The 18,119-nt window shown below is 35.9% G+C and overlaps 2 protein-coding genes across 2 annotated transcripts; both read left to right on the top strand.

Moving 5' to 3' along the window:
* The first annotated feature begins 3,463 nt into the window (after positions 1–3,463).
* Positions 3,464–4,779, top strand: LOC117623010 (pseudo histidine-containing phosphotransfer protein 6). The gene is made up of 5 exons (XM_034353845.1): positions 3,464–3,622; positions 3,759–3,889; positions 4,008–4,151; positions 4,354–4,426; positions 4,535–4,779. The coding sequence occupies exons 1-5, from the start codon at positions 3,554–3,556 to the stop codon at positions 4,589–4,591; spliced, it is 474 nt and encodes a 157-aa protein (XP_034209736.1). The 5' UTR covers positions 3,464–3,553; the 3' UTR covers positions 4,592–4,779.
* A 9,249-nt stretch (positions 4,780–14,028) lies between these two features.
* Positions 14,029–15,297, top strand: LOC117622371 (protein LURP-one-related 5-like). The gene is made up of 2 exons (XM_034353024.1): positions 14,029–14,473; positions 14,702–15,297. Exons 1-2 carry the CDS (start codon positions 14,249–14,251, stop codon positions 15,092–15,094), a joined length of 618 nt encoding a protein of 205 aa, XP_034208915.1. The 5' UTR covers positions 14,029–14,248; the 3' UTR covers positions 15,095–15,297.
* The last annotated feature ends 2,822 nt before the right edge of the window (positions 15,298–18,119 follow it).

The following is an 18,119-nucleotide window of genomic DNA, read 5'->3' as shown; positions in this document are numbered from 1 at the left end:
AATTTCCTTGTCATATAGCACAATTTTAAGTGTCTATGTCAATCAATTTGTCTAACTTCTACCTGAAAAAGAGGGTTTTTAAAACACAAACTGAGACTAAATGGGTTCAAATTTTTTACTATCTCGAGCAATGAGTTTCATCTCTACTATAATATAAAAACACCCTCCTAATAATCCCACCCCATAGCTTTCTGATCAAGTACTCTTTACACACCCCATCGGGTCTAAGGAATTTAGGAATCTTTCGCACTAGCATTTGGAACTTCAAAGCTGAAAGAGTGAAAAAGTTTTAGTAATAAGACAAAAAGGAAGAATGTGTCTTGAATGGATAAAGGCCATAGTAAATAAGCACGGGAGCACAAGAAGCATGGTTATGAAGTCTACGGTTACATATTATATTTGCAAAAGCACCCTAATGTTTTCATGGGTTAGAAAAAAAAAATAATCGCCATGAAAAGTGCTTCCTATAAAGAAGCAATTTTTGTGCCTTACCCAATGGTCTGCTTACGTCAATACACCAAAAAAAAAAAAACATAAAGAGCATGCTTTCTTTCTTTATTTTCTTACAAAAATTACATGCATTGTTCCTCTAATCCAATAAGCAAAAGCACCAAAAGTTTTTTAAGAAAAGATTCTTGGGTTTTAATCATTTTGGCTCTACCACATTGGTAGTAAAAGTGATTAATAATTTTGGCATGCTAGTTAGCAGTACAAATTCATATGATACTATATTGGTTGCTTAATGATAACTAGTTTTGAAGTGTTATTATCCCAATGTTGTTGTATCTCGAGACTTAGATGACCTATAATTAAACAACAACAAATTTGAGAATGATTTTAGGCTGTTTACCTAAAAATATAAATATAAATCTTCACACACAAAAAATAAATAAATAATGTCAACAAGGGTTACTTGAGTTAGTAAGGATCGTTCTCTTCACTATCAAAGTTTAGATTCGAATCTCGCTACTGACAATCCCTCTTGAGAGTCAATTGGTGTCCTGCATCCAATTTATCTAAGTAAAAATTGACCCATATCTATGATAGAGTTTGCTTACGTCAAAGCATGCTTTTCATGTGAGCAAGCCGAGGTAGTTATTAACAAAGTAATTAATTAACATGCTTCACATATTAAAATAAAATGAACTATGGTTAACCCATAATATATGTTAATCTAGATTAGGATGGTACCTGCACACTTTGTGCAGATTAAGTTAAAAATATGTCCACCATTTCGAGACACATATAAGATAATTATATTCTTTCTGCATGTTCATGCATTTTGGTCTGCTAATTATTTCATTCAATGATAAAAGACTTCTGTTTAAAGTTTCAAGAAACTTTTATTAGAAGCGAGAGACACAGAAGAAAAAAGGTGAATATTCGAAGCCTCCATAGCATTTCCCTGTTTCTTTGCTACGTTTATTTTTTTTTTTAACCATTTTTTTTGGGGTGGATGGCCAAATTATTTCATATGTGATTCTTGCACAAGCGTCATGCTAATTGATTTATCAAATTTTTTTAGGATATTTCTTATTGAAAGGGGCGATAATATATTAAAATCACACACACTACATGTATGTTAGGACTCGAACCTAAAATTTTTCCTATGAGTGAAATTACTCCAAATCACTGCACCAATAGGTCCTTTGTAATTGATTTATCAAATATTTATTGAGTGTTTTAAGTAAAATGGTAAGTGCATGACATAGTTCTGTTCGACCAAATATTAATAATTTAATTGATACTTAAGAAATGTTTGGTTCTATAGTTTCCTTTAAAATGAAGAATTAAATGGCCATGGCTGTGCGATACTACTTTTTACCAGTTTTAATTCTTCTTTTTTTTACTTTACATTTTTTTAATGGTAAAAACCCCATTTATCCAATCAAGCTTTAAAAGAAAAATGATGCTGGAGAGAAGAGGCCATGAAGGCCCTTCCTCCACACTCAGCTGTAATTCCAAAATTTATTTAACATCTTAATGGATGAATTTCATGAAAATAATTAATTTAGAGCATCTATAATGGACTTTCTAAATCATCTCTTTAGGGAGGAAATGAGAAAACCCACCTCTAACCATACTCTCAATCCAACTCTTAAAATAAGGAGAGCTCTAGGAGCTCCTAAATTTGAAGAGAGAGAAACTATCATCCGTCACATAATTATTGGAAAAGTTTTGTAGTGATTAGGGCAATATGTACATAGGTCCAGAAAATAAAGAGCCTTTTGATGAAGTTGGGCCATTATAACTTGAGATTTACAAAGCATTACTCATTATTACTACCTAATGAACAGAAAAGGGATTGGCTACAACTTTGAGAAAAGTCACCACTACTAATTAGCAAAATCAAAATTTAATCCCACCAAAATGAGTGGTTTTCTTCTTCTTTCTCATGCAAATAATAAGTGACACAAATAAAATGGAATAAATTAAGCCTCTAATTTTGTGCTTGTTCATCAATTCACCACCTTCCTTTTGAAAAAGTCCCTTCTTTATCATGCTTGCTCCTCAAACGAGCAAGCATTACCCATTTTGCCACATGTCAACCCCATCCCAGAGTTTTGTCACCCCCAGGTGTGTGTGCACAGTGCACTGAGAACCTTGTTTACCGGGGGGGCTAAGCTAGCTCTTTCTTTCAGAGCTCCCATTCCCAAAACCAAAAGTCCCTGCTCTCCAATTCTGGCAGTGGGAAAAGCCCAAAAGAAAGCAACAACAACAACCAGCCAACATTTTCTCAATCAAAAAAGATAAAATATGTCAAAAATGGAAAAAGGGTTGCTTTAATTTCCACTTATTTTTATTCTTTTTTATATGGGAGTGTGTGTGTGGAATGGAATATGGAGTGAGTGACTGACAAGTAACCGGGTGCAGGCAGTTGTCGGGTGGGAGTGAGGCTTCACCGCCGCACCAACCTGCCACAACAGACAGCACGCGGGCTCACTGGCTACGGGGACAGCAGGTCACCACCTCCCTCTCTCACTCTCAGTCTCATTTAATTTAATTTAAATAGGGTTTAGGTTGTTTATTCTTTCTTTTCTTTCGGTTGAATAAGATTTAGGTTGTTAAACTGAGCCAACTCTCATGCAAATTCCCGGCTAATAACGCAATAATATATAAGATAATTTTTCAACGTATCATTATATTATTGATTAAGAATATCAAAATAGTGTTATCTCATTGTAGGGAAGTTGAGTTGAGGCTTGTGGTTTGTAGGCTGGTCCCGTTGATACCCCACATTCGCCTCGGTATGTTCCACATTGCACGCTCTGAAACTATTCAAATCTTATTTTAGAATTTTGGGTTTGAATACAGGCAAAGATTAGTTACTTAGTTAAACAATTTGTTTAATTAATTTTATAGGCTAAGAGTGGGGTCCAATTAGATCCCAGGTGGGCTTTCCCGCTTATATATATAGATGAAGTGAAAGAGCACAAACACAACAAAACCCTTAAACCCTGAAGCTGCTGGTGAAGCAAAGCAAAATCTGATCTCAAATATTTTGTTGTTCATTTTTATTGTTTGTTCAGCCAAGACGGGTCTGCCAGTGTGGATGTTGGGGTTGGGTGCTGATCGGTTGCGAGCCGACATGAATCGGTTGCTCGCAATGCTCTTTCACCAGGTGGGTTCTTGTTCATCTTCATCTTCATATTCATCTTCATTAACAACATTTCATTGGAACTTAATTATTATATTTTTATGATTAATCAAAATTAATTGTATAAATTAAAAATAGTTCATGTTTGTTGTTTGTATAGGGAGTTTTGGATGAGCAATTCTTGCAGCTTCAACAGCTCCAAGATGAGAGCTCCCCAAACTTTGTTTCTGAAGTTGTCAACATCTACTTTCATGAGTCTGAGAAGCTCTTAAAAAATCTCAGAGAATTATTGTGAGTCTCTCTCTCTCTCTCTCTCTCTCTCTCTCTCTCTCTCTCTCTTCATTTTGATTAATTTTGGTTAATTTTGGTTGATGGGTTGGTGATATGAACATTGAATTGAATTGATCAGGATGGATAGAGAGTTCTCGGACTACAAGAAAATGGGGACACATTTGAATCAGTTTATGGGAAGCAGCTCAAGCATTGGAGCCAAGAGAATCAGAAACGTCTGCGTTGCTTTTCGCGCTGCTTCTGAACACAACAACCGTGCTGGGTCAGTCAGTCAATCACCCTTCACCTTTTTCTCTTCCTTTAATTTAATAACCCACGACGCACATGTATTATCTCTCTAATAAAGAGGAGACGAACGTATCATAAGTTGAGATTATACAAATAACAATAACAATACATAGGCATGTTGTTCATGGTGTTTGATATTAATTCTCATATGGGGTTTTGTTCATGTACTTTTTCAGGTGCCTGAGAGCTTTGGAGGTGCTAGAACATGAATATTGCTACCTCAAGAACAAATTGCATGAATTATTCCAAGTAATTACAATTAAACTAGTAATTATTCCTTCATTTATGACCATACACATATATCTATCTGTATGAAGCTCAACCTTTGATTAATTTTGTATGACATTATCATTGCAGATAGAGCAGCAACGAGTCTTGGCAGCTGGGGTTAGGTACCCAATGCAGAACAATTAAAGAAATTGCCATAAAACCCAGCCAAGTTCGTTTGCTGTACGGCCATCTTGCTAATTGCTTCAGGTTTCACTCAAAACCAAGCTAATTTGACCCCACCACCACTGAAACAGTAGCAGCAGATTGTAGAAAATTAGATCGTCGAGAGTTTGCATGGCTAATTATGTCACTGCCATCCACCTACCTGCCATTTACTGTAATAGAGCCATTCTTTTTTAGTCATTAAGATTCCCCACCTCCTCCTGCCTGGTTGTAAACTTTGAATGAAATTGATTTCTCCTTTTGCATGCACGCATGCCTAGCTGTTCTAATTAATTGCCAACGGGTTATTTTTAAAAACTTCGTACCAAAATCTGGTCAGAAGAGAACTATATACATCACGGCTCTCTTAATATGATTAGACTGTTCGGTCTCTGTATAACAGTGAATCAATCAATCGATCAATTTGGGTGGGAAAGTTTCTGTCATTCAATTTGATGGTCAAAACAAAAGAAAAAGTGTAAGTATCTTTATGCTGACTGCTGTTCATGGTCAGATAAATGTGCGGCTGATTGATTAATCCACTCATCAAACTTACCTTTTTTTTTTTTTGGTGGAGATCGTTTGTCTTTTAACCAAAGGGAAAGAGAAAATGTATTATACCAGAAAATAAATTATTAAAAGTTCATATATGATAAAACTAAATCAATTTAACTTCTTTTATTTATTTATTTATTTTAAAGAGACCCCACTAGGACTAGGCTAATCACTTCACCTGTGTTTTTTTTTTTTTTTTTTTTTTTTTTGGGGTCAATGAAAACTTTCATTAACAGGAGAGCGATCCGAAACATATTACAACTCAAAGTAAAAAAGAGAAGCACCTGTCCTGTGAGTAGGGAGGGGAAATCAGACATGGCCATCAGTTTCATTTTCAATTATTTTTGTTTGTAAAACTAAAGCTACTATCTCTAGTAATTCCAACACATGAGAAGCCAATTCAAATGATAATTTCATGTAACGAATGAAATTGACTCCTTCGAATAAATAATAGACAATTCAAATGATAATTACATTATCTTTTAGAAGATTGAAGAACTTCAATGTAGACAGAGAGGGACACACAATCATTTTAGATTTGGTAAAAACCATAAACCAACATATGATTTGGGACATATTGATCTATAAAAGAGGAGTAGATCACATGAGAGAGAGAGAGAGAGAGAGAGAGAGAGAGAGAGAGAGAGAGAGAGAGAGAGAGAGAGAAGTTAGGACAAAAATTTGGTATTGGATAGGGAAAGAAGATTGTTGGATTCCAATAAAATTTAGGGATATATAGAAGGGACTTCTTTTTCAATGAATATAAAAATATAAATAACAAAAGCTTCTATTGTTTTATTAGAAGGTTTATTATTACAAAACGTTCTTAAGGTTTGCAAAATTATCAGATTGCGTTTTTTATGTTTTTTTTTTGTCATTTATGGTCCTAAAAGTTAATAAGTGTCCTCACAAATAATTCTTGCCGTCAGATTCCGTCAAAAAGTTTGTGAAGTTGATGATGTGGCACATATATGAATCCCACATATCCAATAATATGACGTCACGTGGATTAAATAAAATAAACATTTGAAACTTATAAAAAAAAAATTTAAAAACTTAAAAGAAAAGAAAACATATTAAAAAAAAAACAAAACAAAAAACAAATTCACCATCATCTTCCCCCATCGCACTAAACTCCAATCCCCACCATTCTCCCTTCCCCCTTTTTCTCCTCTCCCTCTCACACCTCCAACAGCCGCACCTATCCTCACCCACCCTCCGCACCACTGCCCCGCCCTCCTCCTTTTCTCTCCCTTTTTGTCTCTCATCCATGCTCTCTTTATTTGACAGCAACCAACCTAAACCACTGGCCTTCACTAACCACCATCCAATTTTGGTCTTTGGTGGTGGAGATTAGACTGGCAGTGGGTGAGGTTCCTGGCATATCAAGGTTTGGGTTGGCTGTTGATTTGGGATAGCAGGTTGGGACATGGAGGAGGCTGGATATGGGGGGGTTATTTTTTTGGACGAAGGATGTCGGGGTTTGGTGCAATGGAGGAGGTGGTAATTTTTATTTTTATTTTTGGTTTATAATTTTATAATTTTTTTAATGGTTTATAATTTGAAATTATTTTTTATTTCATCTATGTGGCGTCATATTATTGGATATGTGAGATCCATATATGTGCCACATCATCAACTTAACAGATTTTTTGACGGAATTTGACGGCAATGACTATTTGTGAGGACACTTATTAACCTTAAGAACCATAAATGACAATAACCAAAAAATATAAAGAACGCAATATAATAGTTTCGCAAACCTCATAGAGGTTTTGTGATAATAAGCCTTATTAGAATGCAACTGCTCTAACCTTTCACAAAGTAAATGAGTATAAAAACAGAGGTATTTTAAAATACCTCATTTGGACCATAGTTGTTTTGGGATGAACACTGATCATCATCATCATCATCGCCATCATCTTCAGTACCAGCCTTCGAACCTTAGACCTTTAGGTTTCATGCAAGCGCACTTAACCACAAGGCTATGAAGAAGGTCGGTGCCAATTTTGCAAAACAAATGCACTTATAAGTTCTTGTTCACATTTCAGCCATTTGGATACGGGCCAAGCTACATGACTTTCACTGTAATATGCTAGTGGTCCATTATCTCCCTTATTTTTTGTCATTTGGGCTACACACAAAATACACACTGCCCCGCCGATAAGTGATGATATTGTTATTCCTATTTCTGAATTCAGTCCGATAAATGATGCATTTGTTTTTAATTAATAAATATATAATATAATACAATACAATATAACAATTAAAAAGTTACCCTAAACTTTGTAAAGCTTTATTTAGACAAATTGAACCAAACAAAATTTTCAGAGACAGAAGGTTTTTCTTATTTGTCTTCGTTTTGTTATAATTTTCTCCCAATCATCACAGATGGTTGTGTCTCGGCATTGGATCTCCACTTGCACTTCGGCGTCGGATTTCCACCACCATCCTTTTGACGGTTTCTTTATGTTTGGAATAAGTCGCCAAAACTCTTTGGGTTCTCTATGTAGTTTTCATCGAAATTTCAAACAAGCGATTGGGGATGGTATTTCCATACCCGATTCCTAACCAGCCCATTCCCATCATTAATGACCGCCAATTTCATTTTCAATTATTTTCGTTTGTAAAACTAAAGGTACTATATCTCTAGTAATTCCAACACAAGACAAGCCAATGCAAATGATAATTTCATGGAGTGAATCTCTTTAAAATAAGTGGTGAAGTATTACTTTTTAGGAATAGTAAATCAAATAAATAGGCATAAGTTATTGGTTTCAATCATATTATTCAATTTTAGACTTGTATATAATCGCTTTGATTCTCCCTAGGAACATCTACTGAATTCTTTGATGACATATATTGTTGAGTCACATGTCCTCTTAACTCCTTACTAATTGTCAACAACTCCATCTCTAGGTCCAATACAAAGTTGGGTTAGGCCTTGTGAACCTCCAGCTCCATGTGGTATTTTATCTCAAAAGATACATGGTTGAGTTAAGCCCAACTTTTTTGATATATTTATATTTATATAAGTAATATTAGGGGAGGAGGGAAACGATTCTAAGACCAATGGTGTATGGATAAATGCTCTTTACTACCTGAGCTACAAGCCCCTTACTAACTGCAACTTAATATACCAATTTATAACCGGTACTTATAATTGTATTTAATTCACAAATCCTAAAAATATAAAAAAATGGATCAAATCACAATTCATTAAACATTTAAGTGCCACCACAAATCATCAAAGAATGCAGAATGGCAGAGGAGAAGATTAGAAGGAATGATGTTAGCATGCCCCTTACATTATCTTTTAGAAGATTAAAGAACATCATTTTATAGATAGAAAGAGAAGCACAATCATTCTAGATTTGGTAAAACCCCTAAACCAACATATGATTTGGGACGTATTGATCTATAAAAGAGTTTATCACATGAAAGGAAGAACATTTGGTATTGCAATTTGGATAGGGAAAGAAGATTGTTAGGTTCCAAAAAAAATTTAGGGATATATAGAAGATTATATATATATTTCGCCAAGATAGAGGAATTTCTCTTTCAATATATACAAATAAAAATAAATAACAAAAGCTTCTATTGTTTTATTTGAATGCAATTGGTCTAACCTTTCACCAAGTAAATGAGTATAAAAACAGAGGTATTTTAAAATACCTCATTTGGACCAAAGTTCTTTTGGGATCATCACTGAGAATTCTATAGTGTAGTGAGGGCCATCACTAGGAGCATCATATCATTACCAGCCTTCGAACCCGAGACCTTGCGGTTTCATGCAAGCGCACTTATCCACAAGGCTAGGAAGAAGGTCGGTGCCATTTCTGCAAAACAAATGAACTTATAAATTTGTGCATAGTTCGGCCATTTGGATATGGGCCAAGCTACATGACCTTCAATCAATGCAATCTGTTAGTGGTCCATTATCTCTCTTATTTTTTGTCATCTGAGCTACAAACACTGTCTACACATTGCTTGCTTCTGCTCTTTGGTTGGAAATTTACATACATATTGCTTGCTCTCTCTTCTTTGGTGTATTCTGACCATCTATTGACGCATTTATATGCACATTTTTACTATCCAACCATAGTTACAATTAACATAATCAAATTTGCTAAATCATCACCTTAACAATCCATATACGTTTTAAATAGTAGAGAGTTTGTAACTTATAAGTCACTAACGACTTTCTAAATGACATACAAACTTTTAATATATTTCTTTTAACAACCAATGATATTCAACATACCTTCCTTACACAATCAAGGACTATTTACATTCAAATTTGTTCATGTGAAGAGTTAAAATACAACCCGTAACGTCATGGATACGAAACATGAAACCATATTTTGGCAATTTCAATTCAAATTTTCGGCCTAAACTGTTGTTTGCTTATGAAAAAATGGTCAAATTGAAGTCAGCCCAAGCCGAAACCAAACCAACTTATCAATGAAACGATTTAGTTGGTTACTTACACTTTTGATTCGATTTTGATTTGGGTTTTGCACAAATCAACTATTGTGGTTGCTCGATTCGGACTCAAAACCAAATCAACTCAAACCGAGCCAAGACTTTTTAATTTCCATGGTAAAATATTCAAAGTATTTGGATGATATATGTTAGGTTCATTTTATTTCAATCAATATAGAATTGTAAATGAGTGAAACAACAAAATGACTCAAATTTAAGAATGCAATTGACATTTGGGTTAAACTTATCAAATAGTAAATAGGAAAAATGCAAATCCAGTGTATTTAAAAACAGAGGTATTTTAGAATACCTCATAATTTGGAATTTAAGATAATCAACCACCAATATCACCACCACCGCCTTAATCGACCCCTTGACCTTGTGTGGGATCGTACAAGCACTTAACCACAAGAGTAAAGGCAAAGGCAGTGGCTGTTTTCACCACACAAATCCACTTATAGCATATAAAGCCACCCCCTCCTGTGTAATATTATATGTTCTCAAAAGGCCCAACAACTAGGTCCACGTCGACGAACTCCTATTCTCACTCCTCGCATTTCAGGTTAGTAAATATGTCATAAAATAAAGTGATTGTATAAAATATGGATAGAGAATATTTTTTTTTCTTTTATATAACGGAGATTTAGAGGGAAATCGAACATATCAGTTTGAATGCATGAGTAAATACTTTTAATCGCGTAAACTACAAGTCATGATTGAATAAATAGAGAATTTTACATGTGGAACTACAACAGTTGTTGCCGACAGAATCCTGGTTTTATTCTCTCTTGTTTGAGTGTTAAAAAGGTGACCACAATTTTGTGAACTGGTGGTCGGTCGACCACGGTTTTGACTATGAGACTGGTTGCACCTAGTGATAATAATACCCTTTTGAGTAAAGTAAAAAGATGCAACAGGCAAAGCCCCTTCAAGGTGTTGGTGGGTTTAGGCGGAAACAACTCAACTAGGGCCCATGGTAGTTGAGCAGTGCTTATGAATTTGATTCCCATATGCCTTATTTCGCACCGGCAGCGAAGACAAGATCAGATCAGATCACGACTTTGGCAAAGGGATGTGACAATCGAATTTAACTTTTCAACCTTAAAGCGTGTTTCACTTAGTAGTAGCCTACACAATGAAAGGGCCCAACTCATCCCATTTCATTTTTCAGATGAAAAAAAAAAAACGAAGGAGAAATGCAAACCAATGTTGGACAAAAACCAATAAAGTCAAAAACAAAAATATATATAAACTCATATTAGATTGAAATACAATAAGGGATCTGTTTAGAATTGCTTACGTAGGAAGCACCTAAAGGAGTAACCGACGTGAAGCTCTTTTGTGACCCAAAAATACTTATAAGTTTTGTTGTCAAACATTGTTATAAAGTACTTTTAGCCGTTTCAAAAGCAGTTCCAAACATACACTTCGCTTTTGACAATTGAAAAAAATGTGGTGTGTAGAAGGAGTCATAAAAGAACAAGGAATAAAATTTCAAAACTTTCAGCTTCTATTGATGCCAACTCCATCCAGATTAGACTGGTGGGCATAAAGCATTATGATAAATGCATTACCATATAAATTTTTTGAAAGTTTATCTGGAGTAGGTTAAAAGGTACCGATATGCTTATACTTTAAAAAGTTGTAACATCGTTATCTTCTTGTTTCATATTGTTGGTGACATCAAGGTGGCGGGGATAGATTGATACATAAACTCCATCCATATAACAGAAGGGCTTTCCCAAAATCCAATGCCAAAGTGGCATTGTCCCACGAGAGCAACGCGTCTTTTCTTTCTTTGTTTATATGCTTTGTTCATGTTTAGCCACGTACCCATGATTTTAAATTGGAATGAGCTAAACGTTTAGTCGAGCTGCTAGAGAAGTGGGATGAGACACCTACACATACTTTTTATTTGGGTTATTTATTGTAATGGTCTCTCAATTATATTCGAAGTTACATTTTAGTTATTTAACTCAAATATTAGTTGCAAAGGTCACTCAATTGGGTATTATGCTGCACTATTAGTCTGTACCGTCAAATCTGTTACTTGTTCTGTTTAAAATGATGATGTGACAAGCATCTCTTAGATTATGGGTAAATTACTCAAATGGTCCTCAAACTTGTACGCGATTTACATTTTGGTCCTTAAATTAAATTATTAGTCCAAATGGTACATAAATTCTATTTTAATCGCCCATTTGATCTAACCGTTACATTCTGTCAATATTGCTGTTAAATATGAGGGCAAATTGGTCATTTCGTACGTTAAAATAAAAAAATAATAAAAAATAAAATAAAAACTCAGTAATTGGAATAGGGGAGAAGAAATCGAAGGGAGGGTGTTTGGGTCTCATGATTTTTTCCTCTCTTTTTCTTCAATTATTTTCTAATTTTGTATTTATTTTAACCCTATTTTATTTGTTAATTATGAAAAGTTGTATTTACCCTTAAAATTTGGTTACATTTAACAGAAAATGTAACGGTTGGATCAAATGAGCGATTAAAATAGAGTTTATGTACCATTTGGACTAATAATTTAATTTAGGGATCAAAATGTAAATCGCGTACAAGTTTGAGGACTATTTGAGTAATTTACCCATTAGATTATTGATGGGCAAATGTGACCTTTCAGTTAGGATTATTTGTAGTAATGATCCCTAAATTATACTCGGAGTTACATTTTGGTCACTCAACTCCAAAAAATAGTTATAGAGGTCACTCAATTGGATATTGTGTTGCACTATTAATCCTTACTGTTAGAGAGACTTGACGTTAGGGACTAATGATGCAACACAACACCTAATTGAGTGACCTTTGCAACTAATATTTGAGTTGAGTGACCAAAATATAATTCCGAGTATAGTTGAGGGATCATTGCTACAAATAGTGCCTTTTTATTCACCCTAGCCATATCTTGGGAGATAATTTTGTATATAATCGGATATCACTGTTTTTTTATATCTCTAATCAATTATATCTAATCATGCGTGATAACTTTTTCACATTATAGAGTGTGATTAATTGAAGATACTAAAAGTTTTATCCCGTGACATGCAAGTTGATCTCATATTTGAAAGGCATGCCTAATCATGTTGGGTGCATCAGTTTTGGGTGAATTTATGTGGCAGATAAATTTTAATTAACTCTATTTAATTTTCCAATCATTTGTTCCATATATTATCCTTTAAAAAAAAAAAAAATCCAAGCTTCGCACTCGGTTTGCCGACCACCAGAGATGAAGGAAGTACATGCCAGGGTGCAGGCACATGCCTCCTCTCACATTTTGTTATATCCAAAAAAGTAGGTTCACCTTTTTGAGGTGCATCCTCTTTTCATTTCTAACGACCCACACTCGTAACCTAAATAGAACCCGTCTCATTTGAAAATTCTCAGGGCATCACTGACTCCCCATTGTCACATGACTGCCGTCAATGACACACTACTGCTGCTGCGCAGGACCACGGCAGGGGCTGTCGTAAATTCCATGAATAAGAACCACGGGTGAAGCAAAGAGAATTAAACTTGGGTACACATGCGGAAGAAAAAACAAAAAGGTGAAAAAGATTAAAATGTAATAACTGAAAGTTGAAGACGCAGTTTGAATTACTCTTTTTGGAAAATATTCATCATTGGTAATTCTCCTTTTTAAACTTGAAGGTAAAAATCACACTGATTTTTCTGGTTTGACTGGACAATTGTCGAAACGCTTGCATCAGCAAACAAAGTGTTTATGGTCATCCTTCTCCTTTCCTCATGACACGCACAAAACGCACAACGAAATGTCAGCAACTCGAGTGGTCAGTCTGCAGTCTCACATATCCCAAGTCCCAACAGGCAAACTTGCCCGAGTTAAACCCAGTCAACTCAGTTACGCTAAAAGTAGCCGAGTCAAACGTATTCGAGTCTCTCCCATCCCATTCATCCAACTGTCCAGTATAGGTATATTTATAGCCTTCCATTCCATACATTTTAACATCATGAGATATTGACAGTTTGTTTGAGAAAATTCCCGAATAAGATCTAGTTTAGTGAAAAATAACCTTCATTTGTGATATCATATTCAAATCTTTATTACACATTGATAATGTGTGTGAGAAAATTCCCCTCTCCTCCTTAATTTTAACAAAAACAAACTGATATTAGAAAGAAGGAAATCAAACTTAAGATTTTGAATAAAGCGATAAATAGGAAATCAAACTTAAGATTTCGAATAAAGCGATAAATAGCCTTCCATATTCTTGGAGAGAAAAAGAGTGACCACACCAACCAAACCTCAGTGACCAACTGGCCATGCACTCATACCCATTCCAATAGGCCCATGGCCATAATTAATTAATGCAAATTAACGCACATCTCAAAAAAAAAAAAAAAACCAAAAGCTCCGAGTTCTCACCGTGTCCCTTTCATTGTGTATATATCAACAGCGCATATCTCAGTCTTCCCTTCACTTCAACGCCATCAATATTTCTTTCTTCCACAGCGTCCGTATCTATTTCCCTGCTCTCAGATTCAGATCAACAATCTCACAGCCCCCAAAAAAAAGAAAAAGAAAAAAAAAGAGAGAGAGAGAGAGCTCTTCATTTACTGTTTGATAAAATGAAAGAGGGGTTGCTTGAGAATTCTAGGTTCGTATTTGATCAAGAGACCCTCCTCACCGTTTGCAAAACCTGCCTCTTCTTCCCCGGCGATGGCTTCACTGTCTACGACTGCAAGGGCCAACTCGTCTTCCGGGTTGACTCGTACGGCCCCGACCCGCGCGACAGAAGCGAAGTCGTCCTCATGGACGCCCACGGCCGCTGCCTCCTCACTGTACGCCGCAAGGTAAAGAAAAAAAGAGTATTTCACTGAGTCAACTCAGCGAGTTTACAGATTTCGTTTCTGCGCCCTGCGCACGTGCACTGGAAATCGTTTTGCTTTCCATTTCCAGTAATGGGTTTTAAATAATTTCCATTTTCGGCTGCTTATTTGAATGGCCCGTCCATTGAAACGATTTGCAAACACTCGGTGAGTTAACCCGGAATCTAATGCGTGCTTTATGTTGATTAACAGAGGCCGAGTCTGCATCAACGGTGGGAAGGGTTTGAGGGGGAGAGAACGGACGGCCAGAAGCCCATCTTCAGCGTGCGAAGGTCGTCCATAATCGGACGGTCCAGCATGACCGTGGAGGTGTACGGAGACCCAGGCGAGGAGTACCAGATCGAGGGCTCATTTCCGCAGAGATGCTGCACGATCTTCAATGCGGAGAAGGAATCAGTGGCTGAGATTCGACGCAAAGTGGATGCTTCCACCCACGTGGTGCTTGGGAAGGACGTTTTCTCTCTCTGCATCAAGCCCGGGTTTGATGGGGCCTTTGGTATGGGATTGGTGCTCGTCCTTGATCAAATAAACGGTGATGATTATGGGGATGATGGTATTGAGATGGACCCCACCGCAGAGGGTTAGAAAGGGGTAGCGAGTGTAAAGTGTGGCTGGCTGGGTTTGATTTGGAGTGTGTTGGGGGTTTTTGGACTGGTTATTGGCACTGTTTGGCGGACTGGGGACCTCTTGGATTGGGTGTAGATCTTTCTTGTATTTTCTTGTACTTTGATAATTTAAAAAAAATGAGATTATGTATAAATTTATGTAATCTCACTTGTTTTTTTTTTCCTTAGAAGATAAAGAGAAATAGAAGAAAAATGTATACCTTTCTCAAAAAATCATGTGGGGTTATGAATGAGGACTTGAAGAATTGTTGGGTTGACTCAATTAATTTTAATTAAGAGAACGTGAATAATTCTTGGATAAAACTATATAGAATAAAATTTCGGGATAAAAAAGGAGGATTTCGAGTTGATGTATTTAGTATCGGACAGTAAAGAAATTAGCCAATAAACCCAATTTATTCAATTGTCCCAAAAATTCAACACATCTTCTAATTTAATTGGGCATTAAAGAAATAATGAATTACTTATCAATCTAATTCAATTTTTCTCTCATTTTTTATAGGAAAATTTGATATTGACTCATTTTTTGGTCTGCCAATTCATATTTGAGTTTTGTATTGGTGAAAAGTCTGTAATTTCAAGTCATATACGATTATCTATAGTTTTAACCAGGGAGGAGGAGTTGGCTGCTCTCCATTATTTGGCATTAGCAAAACTAATGAAATTTGATCGTGTGTCTTTTGAAACTGACTCTTAAGGTTTTGGCAATAGAATCTTGACAATCTATCCCCTCATTCAGGAGATTAGGAAGGTCTCGTATGCCTTCCCCCATATCGAATGGAACTGGATCCCCCGCAAAAGGAATCGAGCTGCCCATGTCGCAGCATCGATAGGTGCAAGAGCGGTGGAACTGGAAAGTTGGGTCAACTGACCACCTCCGTCTCTTATGTGTGTCTTTGTTTCTGATGGGCTTCCATGGCCCCTTATTAATTAGTTCAATTTTGTTTGGGTTAGGAGCTGTGTTCGAGGCTTGTGTTGAGTTCTAGCTGTTTCTTTATCCAACTCTGTTTGTATTCCTTTGCTCTTGTCTCTATATTGCCCCTTCCCGTTTGAGTTGTTCAATGACATCATTTCGACCCCAAAACAACAAGGGAGGGAGGGAAAGAAGCGGATCTGGTGTTAGGCTAAAGAATTAGGTGCAAAAGGTGATGTTTAGTTTAATACAATTATGCTGATGTGGACTGATAAAAAAATTATTAGATTAATTCAATGGTTAAATTTTTTTAAATAAATGTGTGTAAATACGTTGATGCTAAATGTAGAAGTTCGGGATTCAAGAAAGAATACCACACATGCTAACAAATCAGTGCATAAAATCAGACTAGAACAATTAGCAAAAATACAATCCAAGACTAGAAAATTCGTAAACTTTGAATCGGCTGAATGCCACCCAATACGTTTTGTTTTGTTTCGACTTTTCTAACAAATTTTCTAAATTTTCCAGATTTAGTTTTGTCTGCGGGTAGATAACTTGTAACCTGGGTTGTATGACTTACAACTCTAAGATGAAACTGGCCACCCAATAAGTTGAATATATTTCCAAAAGTCAATACCATATATCATTGAATGTGAACCACAAAATTGATAGGATTGTATGACGGTTCAATTATGAAGGCTGATTTGAAAATGGTAATTGAGGGCAAATAATAGACGATAAAAGCAAGGAAAGTTTGAAGTACTCGGGAACAATGAATAATTTTTTAAAGACTTAAGTACTACAGTGCTATTTAAAACATTGATTAATTTCTATTTAACTCCCTCAAAGTTAATGTGATCCATTTTGTCCTCTTGATCAAAGTTTCATGTATCACTTAACCACTTTCTGTCAACGCTATCCCAAGTTACGTTAAAATAATGACGTAGCAGGGGTATATTTGTCAATTCAACTGAGCTGAGATTTTTCCCACCAATATGAGGTTGTGACATGTACTTGTGGACCCCACCTCTAACAACTAAGAAGATAAAACTATCGTTGGGCCTGTTGATGTGGATTTGTGGACCCCATCTCTAACAAAACAACCACTATCGATAAGGAATCTCTGAAAACTCAAAATTGAAAAAAAGAAATCAGCTTGGGAGGGAAAATTGAGATTTAGGGATTTTAGAACTGGGGTTTGAGCACGCGATCGAGAAAAGGAGAGCGATGTGAGTTGGTTTCGAAATCTTGAAGGCAAGAAGAAGCGACGTGACTCAACGATGATGCCCGTTTGGTGAGAAGCAGGATAACCACACCCTATGTAGGGTAAGTGATTCTTCTGAAAATGGACCTGTTTTCTGAAAAGGAATCTTATCATGTTATGTGGAAAAAAATCTTGACCTGATAGTGATGCGCGTTGTGTAGAAATGATAGTCTGTAGGTCTTTTTGTGTTATATGCTATCGGGATAGTGGGTTCGAATGCAGTATACCTTTCTTTATGTGGTCATGTTTTTGTTTTCTTGTAGTTGGCTTTCAATACGTTAATCAAACCATGTTTGTTGTCTTTCTTTTAATGATTAGCTTAGAACACTAGTTTGCAGTTCTTAAAGATAAACCTTTTTTGTTTATGTGTAGAGGACAAAGAGTCGGTGACTTTTGAAGTGCACCATGGTGGTAGAATTGTGAAAAACAAACACAATAAGTGGTGTTATACTGAAGGTCTATAGGATATTTGGATTGGTGTCTTATAGAGTATATAAATATGTTAGAGATATGGAAGCAAATGAAACTGCTTGGGCACATGGGGAAAGTATCATTTAAGGGAGTAGTAAATGATGAGTTAGTGGATATAGACATGGATGGTGAGCTGTTAAGTTTGTGTGATAAGGTACCACTTTCTTATCAGAGAGTGGTGCTAATTTATGCACAACACACTGAAGAGGAAGATGTTACAGTGAATAAAGATTGTGAAGAGGTAGGTGTGGCTTTGAATGAGGATAGTGAAGAGGAAGTTATGGCTTTGAATGAGGACAGTGAAGAGGAAGGTGTGGCTTTGAATAAGGATAT

The sequence above is a fragment of the Prunus dulcis genome, chromosome 3 (assembly GCF_902201215.1).
Source record: "Prunus dulcis chromosome 3, ALMONDv2, whole genome shotgun sequence".
Taxonomy (NCBI): Eukaryota; Viridiplantae; Streptophyta; class Magnoliopsida; order Rosales; family Rosaceae; genus Prunus; species Prunus dulcis.
Note: the sequence above shows the minus strand (reverse complement) of the source record. Positions and strands in the feature narration are given on the sequence as shown.

Bases quoted from the DNA above. Each gene is read 5' to 3' on its own strand.
- LOC117623010 (XM_034353845.1), top strand. From the start codon at position 3,554: ATGTTGGGGTTGGGTGCTGATCGGTTGCGAGCCGACATGAATCGGTTG. The intron at 3,623-3,758 runs GTGGGTTCTTGT...TTGTTTGTATAG, and splicing joins TCGCAATGCTCTTTCACCAG to GGAGTTTTGGATGAGCAATT. The intron at 4,152-4,353 runs GTCAGTCAGTCA...GTACTTTTTCAG, and splicing joins GAACACAACAACCGTGCTGG to GTGCCTGAGAGCTTTGGAGG.
- LOC117622371 (XM_034353024.1), top strand. From the start codon at position 14,249: ATGAAAGAGGGGTTGCTTGAGAATTCTAGGTTCGTATTTGATCAAGAG. The intron at 14,474-14,701 runs GTAAAGAAAAAA...GTTGATTAACAG, and splicing joins TCCTCACTGTACGCCGCAAG to AGGCCGAGTCTGCATCAACG.